The sequence below is a fragment of the Rattus rattus genome, chromosome 1, assembly GCF_011064425.1.
Source record: "Rattus rattus isolate New Zealand chromosome 1, Rrattus_CSIRO_v1, whole genome shotgun sequence".
NCBI lineage: Eukaryota > Metazoa > Chordata > Mammalia > Rodentia > Muridae > Rattus > Rattus rattus.
In genome coordinates this window covers 248,570,560-248,578,086 of record NC_046154.1, presented here as the reverse complement: position 1 = coordinate 248,578,086, position 7,527 = coordinate 248,570,560, and the positions used below count along the sequence as shown (strand labels likewise).

Sequence of the window (7,527 nt, the reverse complement as noted above, 5' to 3'; positions counted from 1 at the left end):
CTACTCCAAACTGTGTAACCTGGCACGGTGCCCCTGTGCCTCAGGAACCCTGCCTATCAGCCCCAATCTCAGTACACACCTTAAACTGCAGCTGGGAAGACAGCAAGAAGTGGAAGCATATCAGATTAGCTACTGTCATTAATCGCTGTTGTCAATACCTGTCCAGAACTTACCATCAGCCAGGGCGGGGGTGCAGAAGCCCCTCCATACCTCACGGAGGAAGCAGCAGTAGAGAGAGACGAGGAGAAGCAGAGAGCAGAAGATACCCTTTTATTGGCATTTTAACAATGGCAGCACAAGAGAGCCTCCTCCCCTGAAACATGCCACCCTCTCTGCTCTCGGGGCCCAGCACAAGAACGAGACCCCACCCTGCAAGCCCCTCAGAAGGCAGGGTGGGGAGGGGACATGGGGACTCTATGCCAGGGGAGCTGGGACAGGAGGGAAGACGTGCACCCTCACCTCTTGGTATGATCCTTCTCCCCTGGGACCTGGTGTTGATCCCAGACCCCGGGATGGGCTGGCAGACAGGGCTCATGCAACAATGAGTAGACAGAAGGTGGCACAGAAATGCAGCCCTGTCACCCCTTGGCAAGGGCAAAAGGGATAAAGGGGGCCATGCTGTGGCCAGAGAGGGTCCGAACGTTAAGTATTTGCAGTGTACATACACGAGGGCGAGAGGGGCTCCCTCTGCTCCAGGCCATGCCTGGGGACCAGAGAGAGGGAAGCACAGATGGCAATGTCATGCCAGGGGCATGGGTCTGAGCCAACCATGCCACCTGAGCTGGGGCTTGTCCTATTCCTTGGCACGGCCAATGATGGTGAGAATGTATAGGAAGATGTTGATGATGTCCGTGTACAGATTCAGGGCCGCAAACACATATTCTTCTGGGCTCAGGGACAGTTGCTTGTTCCCCAGGAGCAGCTGGGTGTCCACAGCCAGGAACTAGTGGGTAAAGACACGGTCGGTCGGTATTCAACAGCCTCTTCACTCACCCGGCAATCCCAGTGAAGTCCTCCCAACACTGTCACTCACGCAGGTGAAGAGCAGAGCGCCCAGCGAGGCGTACACGATCTCCAGGATGCGGTTCCGGATGAAGATGCAGAGTATGGCGAAGATGAAGAGCACCACCACGCTCACCAGGAGCACGCCCATGCACGAGGTGAAGTCGTAGCGGGTCTGGGAGGAGGGGAGGGGACCAGGGAGGGAGGTGAGACTGTGGGTGCGAGGGCTCTGGGGCAGCCGTCCTCCTGCCTTAGGGCCCCCTCACCTGCATGGAGAAGATGACCACCGTGAAGCAGACAGCTGTGGTGATGCCCACGGCCATGATGACCGCCTCCGTGTTGTAAAAACTGGCTATCATGCCCACCATGTAGGACAAACTGATGGTCAGGATCGACTGCACAAGAGGACCACAGGGGGCTTTGGCTGAGTGGAGCCGCTCTCGGTCCAAACCCTGTGCACCTCCCTTTCCTGTTCCACAGGCCTAGGGGAACTGGGCTGGGGTTTGGGAGTTTACCAGGGCAACAAGGTTCCAGGGATGCTTTCGCCGGAAGTCCCCACAACAGCTGAGGACAATGAGGGAGATGAAGAAGATAGCGTAGGAGACATAGTAGGTCCAGACATTGGCCCGGACAAAGCCCTTCACCTCCCCGACAAAAGTGAAAACGGCCACAGTCGACAGGGTCACCAACAGCTGCAGGGTCAGCACCAGGAACACCTGGGGGGAGGAGCCAATCAGAGCCCCGCCTCGGCTGCCTCCCCAAGACTCTTCCCAGCCCCCACACTTGCCAGGCCCAACCTTTCGGATGAAGGCCTGGCGAATGCTCTTGTCCCAGTTGACCGAGGGGAAGTCCTGGTTGTCATAGTAGGATGGAGGCCCTTCCTCCTGGTAGTTCCCATGCTGAGGTGCTGGGGACAGAGAGGCTGGGTCAATGTCCCTTGAAGGCACTTGAATCCCTTGCCCCCGCCCCTACCTTTCCCTACACTTACAGCCAGGGTCCTGGAAGGGTGGTGGCTGTCCATAGGGGTTAGGGGGGAAGGGGCTCTGTGGGTATGGCCCCTGTGGGTAGCCTCCTTGAGGGTAGGGTCCTTGAGGGTAACCACCTTGTGGATAGGGGCTGGGACCATGGGGATACCCTGGTTGACCATAGGGAGAGGGCTGGAAAGCGGCCTGTGGGTATGGGGCCCCAGGGTAGGGAGGCTGAACATAGGGAGGCATAGGGGCTTGGGGCCCCACAGGATAGCCAGGGTTTGGGGGAGGATAGCTGTCCCCAGACACCAAGAAACTCTTTTCATGGGACATGGCCTCGGGTTCTGTGGCTGCCCCTAGAGGAGAAAAAAAGAACAGTTAGCTCTGAGAGACTGAAACCAGTGACAGCCATACCTGCTGCGGAACCCAGGAAGAAAAAGAAAACAACTGGCCATGACTTTTGTACAGGGTTGTAGGAAGCCACAGAACAGGGAGTGTTGGGTGGGGCGTGGGAGACCGATGTAGACCCCTTGGAAGGGGCTCCTCTAGATCGACCAGGGGTGGGGGATGGGAAGAAGAGTGATGGCTGTCAGCCTCAGCTTGGAGCTTGGGAGATGCCTTCTCACCGCTGCGGGTCTTTCGGGTCAGAGCTCAGCAACGAAGGGTCTTGAGGCACGGCGCAGTGGCTGGAGAGGCGTGGGGGTGTGCCCTGGCCCTCCCCTTCCTATCCCTCCTATTAAGCAGCTTGAAGGGGCCAGCGCTAGCGGCTATTTCTATCCCAGGAAATCCCCAGGCCATCTGTGACCAGCGGGAACCCTGACCCTCCTCTTAAGCACAGGGCCGAATGTCCCTAGCTCCGGGGACTGAACGCAGGCCTGTATTGGCTGCTAAGGTGTCTGCTAGTAGGGTACGCCAGGAACAGCGGGGTGCGGGGGTGTGTGGGGGATGGAAGCGACCAGAGGGCGTTCAAGGGAACAAAGCCGGGATGGGGATGACGGAGGAGGGGGCGGTGGCCACAGAATGTGCCCGGAGGGTGGATGGGCCCTCTAGTCTGGTTGAGGGTCGCTGGGCCTCTCCTGTCTGGGCCGCTACAGCGCGCCTCCCCCTCCCTCTTGCTCAGGGCGGTCAGAGCTCCCCACCCCCAATGATGCCACCAGTCTGGGCGAGTCGGCCGCGAGTCCTGTCCGAACCAACTGACCCGAGGCGGCCGCGCTCAGTAACACAGGGAGAGGACGGCCGACTGGCAGGGGGGCTGAGACGGCGACACGCTCCTGGGATTAGTCGGGGGGGACTCACCGCTCCAGGGAGCCAGAGACCGGTGCCTACGGTGCCCGCTGCGCAGCCGCGCGCGGTGATGGCCGGTGCGTCCGCACCTGCACCCGCTGGACGGCCGAGTTGCTTGGGCCTGCGCCTGCGGCTGGGAAGACGCAGAAGAGCCTTGTGACTGGGGGCCTTTGTGATGGGGGGGCCTTGTGGATGGGGCGGAGCCCTGTGGTGGGGTGGGGTCTTGGGGCGGGGACGGACGGGGCGGGACGGGGCGGGGGGGGCCTTGATGTAAGGGCGAATGTTGTGACCTGTCTGGGTGCTTCTGAGCCTACAGAAACTTCATGGCCCAGCTTGCTTAGGCAGTCCACTATTGTCTGTAGGCGTCCTAGGTCAGAGTCCTGAAGCCTACGCTTTCTGACCAGAGTTGGTTGGGGTCTGGCGTGAGGGCTAACGACTTCGGGAGGCATGACTCTCTTTATCTTTATTGATGGATTCAGGGAGTCAATTCCTAAATCCAGGATTTATGGAAGCTCCAAGGACTCCATCCCTTCTTGACTCTTCGTTTTGAGACAAGGTTTCTGTCTGTAACTACAGCTGGCTTGGAACTCACTATGCAACATAGGTCAACTTGTGGCAGTCCTCCTGCCCTAGTTTTCCAACTACACTTACAACCGTGAGCCACTACACTCAGACCCTTATTTGCTTTAAAATACAGCATTCACAGCTGAGTGGTGGTGGTGCATGCCTTGAGGCAGAGGCAGGTGGATCTCTTGAGTTTGATTAAGGCCAACCTGGTCTACAGAGCGAGTTTCAGGACAGCCGAGCCAGCACTGCATAGTGGGACCCTGTCCTGAAAAACAAAACAAAACAACAAAAAAACAAAAACAAAAACAAACAAACAAAAATGAACAACAAAAGCCGCAGCATTCATTTTATCCACACCTATTCCAGACCAAGAGACTTTTAATTGTTTAATTGTCCCATTCTCTCCATGCTCTCGTCACTTGCCTGGTACCCTTGAAATAATCTTGTCAGGACAGAGAGGTGTGGCCAGCTCCCTGCCTCAGTTCTCTGGGTGAGCAAAGTGCTTCTTGAGGAAATTTCCCCCTGGGTGGTCTCCTAGTCCTCTTGAAGTCATTGAGGACATTCCGAGTCTTTCTGGTTGTTGGTATATGGCCACTCTGAGACCTTACAGGAAGTAAGGCTGGAAAAGGATTCTCTCCGGTATCCACAAAGCGCTGATGTTTAACAGCTGGATTTAGTGAAGGTATGCACTTGCTCCTGGTATAAACACGCCCGCCATGGTTGATTACAAATTCTAGATGTGTTCTGTTGCTGTGATAAACACCCTGATTTTAAAAAAAAAAAAAAAAAAGCAGCACAGGGGAGGAATGTTGTATTTTTTTTTTTGTTTTGGTTCTTCCCCCCCCCCCCAGAGCTGGGGACCGAACCCAGGGCCTTGTGCTTCCTAGGCAAGCGCTCTACCACTGAGCTAAATCCCCAACCCCAGGATTGTTGTATTTGGCTCCCGATTTCAGGTCACAGTTCTGGAATTTCCATCAAGTCAAGGCAAGAACTCAAACTGCTAGTCATTTCACACGCACAGCCAAGAAAACCATGCTAGTTGCTTGCCTGCTCTCGTTAGCTTTCTTGTACAGTTCAGAGAAGTGGTGTAACACACCTTCGGGGTGGATATCCACCCTCAACCAGAAAATCCCCCACAGGCATAACCACAGGCCAACCCACTCCAGACAATTCCATTCTAGACTCTTCCCAGATGATTCTAGGCATCGAGTTGGCACTAAAGCTAACCGGCACAGAAGACATGATCGATTTAACGTCCAGTTCACAGAAATTCCTGCAGATTTAACAATGGCAGTGGCATGAGCTTTTTTCATGCATCCCCTCCTGTGGCAGGCCCTCTGTAGCATGCATTTATCTAAGTAAAGTACGGTGTGCTACAGGGTGGTTAAGTCCTGTAAGAAGAAAGCATCGAACAGGCAGGACTGGCTTTTGTAGAAACAGGCTCTCATATGATTTGTGGACCCTTTAAAAAAAATAAAACAAACACAAAGTTGACTATAGGGCCTGGACAACTCAGAGGCCTTTTAAGGTTTTAGCTCCATGTCATTTCCTGGGTGAGGGAAATCATGGGAGAAGGGATAGATAGCCCCATGTGGCTCTGTGGGGAAGGCTAAGTCATTCGGATTTAAAGATGGTCCAGGATACTAGTTTAGGCAAGAGCTGAGGACTCAGAGGTTGGAGCCAAATAAATATCCGGGTGTCGTGTATGAAAAAGGATTAGAGGGATAGGAACCGGGGACAATGGGACTTTAGCTTTCACTGTCATTGGCTCTGGGATTTGTAGCAACCCTGTCAGCTCTACGGAGGAGCCACAGTGGGAGTGGCAGAGAAGATAAAAGGGTAGCATGGCCCTTCAAGAAGTCTCGGAGGCTCTTGATGGGGAAGGGAAGTAATGGAGAACCAAGGACTGCAGGGTTAGACGTACAGACAAAACCCATGATCCTTTGGAAAAGCTGGCCTGACTGGAAGGCACAGGTAGAGAGCCGCAGCAGTCACAGCCTTGGAGGTGAAAGAAGCAAGCAGGCTATGATGGTAGACAGGAAAGTGACTTCTAAAGGCACAGCCCAAAATCTGGGCATGGTTGAACACGCCTATAGCTCCAACATTCAGGAGCCTGAGACAGAAGACTTCCTTCTAGTTCAAAACCCGTCTGGCCTGCACGGCGAGCTTCAGGCAGTCTGGGCTACAGAGTGATACCCAGTATCAAAAAACAAACAAACAAACAAACAAACAAACAAACACAAAACCTAATCAAGGCAAGGCTTAGGTGTGGGTGTTAGCTTTCTGTCTTAGCTCCGCCCCATAGTTACCTGGCAACAGCCAGGTATGCCTGACTCACTATAAAAGGGGCTGCTTGCCCCCTCCTCTCTCTCTCTCTTACTCTCACTCTCTTGCTCTTGCTCTGTCCTCTCGTTCCTTCTCCCCTCTCTTTCCACCTGCTCATGGCTGGCCTCTAATCCTCTCTCTCTCTCTCTCTCTCTCTCTCTCTCTCTCTCTCTCTTCTTTCTCTCTCTACTTCCCTCTCAACTCCCCTCCCCATGCCCTGAATAAACTCTATTCTATACTATACCATCATGTTGCTGGTCCCTCGGGGGAAGGGATACCTGCCCAGGCATGAGGCACCTCACGACACATTCACAAACATACACACCCCCCCTTATCTTTTTATAAACACAGCAGTGAGCCCCGGCCCTCTGGCTCCTGTCTATGGCTCCAGCTCCCCTTCTGTGTAAGGATTAGCTGCAGAAAGGTATGTCAGCATTGTGGCTACATCTGGGGCAATGGTGATGAGCAAGGAGTATAGAAAGACAAGGGACTGAAGGAAATCACAAGGACCTGTGCTATGATCTGAGCTTTACACTTTTAGTCACTTTTTTTTTTTTTCGGAGCTGGGGACCGAACCCAGGGCCTTGTGCTTGCTAGGCAAGCGCTCTACCACTGAGCTAAATCTCCAACCCCATCATGTTTGTTTTTGTTTGTTTGTTTATACATGCACCTGCCATGCTGTGGCACCCATGTGGAAGACAGACAGCTTGCAGGAATCAGTTATCTTCTCCACTGTGTGAGACCCAGGGGTCAGAACTCAGTTCGATAGGCTTGGCAGCAAGGGCTTTTTTTTTTTTTTTTTTTCCTTTTTTTTTTTTTTTTTTTCGGAGCTGGGGACCGAACCCAGGGCCTTGCGCTTGCTAGGCAAGTGCTCTACCGCTGAGCTAAATCCCCAACCCCCGGCAGCAAGGGCTTTTTTGTTTGTTTGTTTGTTTGTTTGTTTTAACTTGTTTCTGGGTATGAGATTTTTGGGGGCGAAGGGTGGAGCTGCTCACGCTCAGCACACAGGAGCAAGGCTGGTTATCCTCTGTGTTTGAAGGTTTCTAAGAGCCAGCCCCAGGCAGAGGCCAGTCTACAAGATCAGTTCTGCTCATGTTTAGGACCCTGGGCCCAGAAGCCTATATTCTCCGGGTGGGGAGCTGACAGTGTGACAGTATCTCAAGCATCCCATAGAGAGAGTGGTTAGCCACAAAGAGAAGCCAAGAAAGAAGAGAAAGTCTAGGAGACATCTGGTCTACCCTGCTAGTCAAAGGCTAGTGGGTGGGCTGGCAGAAAGGTCTTTAGAAATTCCTTGTGGACTAAGGGTTAAGGCTGAAGCAAGAGAGGAAGCTCCTGGACTATTTACAGCCTCTGGCTTAGCTCCTCCCTCTTTCCTTTCCCC

At 53.8% G+C, this 7,527-nt stretch overlaps 1 protein-coding gene across 1 annotated transcript; it reads right to left on the bottom strand.

Annotated features, from left to right (window-relative positions):
• Positions 1-249: 249 nt before the first annotated feature.
• Positions 250-3,429, bottom strand: Grina (glutamate ionotropic receptor NMDA type subunit associated protein 1). Its single transcript, XM_032917181.1, has 7 exons — positions 3,267-3,429; positions 1,991-2,326; positions 1,800-1,909; positions 1,518-1,718; positions 1,269-1,397; positions 1,034-1,177; positions 250-943 (listed from the first exon to the last, which is right to left on the bottom strand). The coding sequence occupies exons 2-7, from the start codon at positions 2,301-2,303 to the stop codon at positions 794-796; spliced, it is 1,047 nt and encodes a 348-aa protein (XP_032773072.1). The 5' UTR covers positions 2,304-2,326; positions 3,267-3,429; the 3' UTR covers positions 250-793.
• Positions 3,430-7,527: the final 4,098 nt, after the last annotated feature.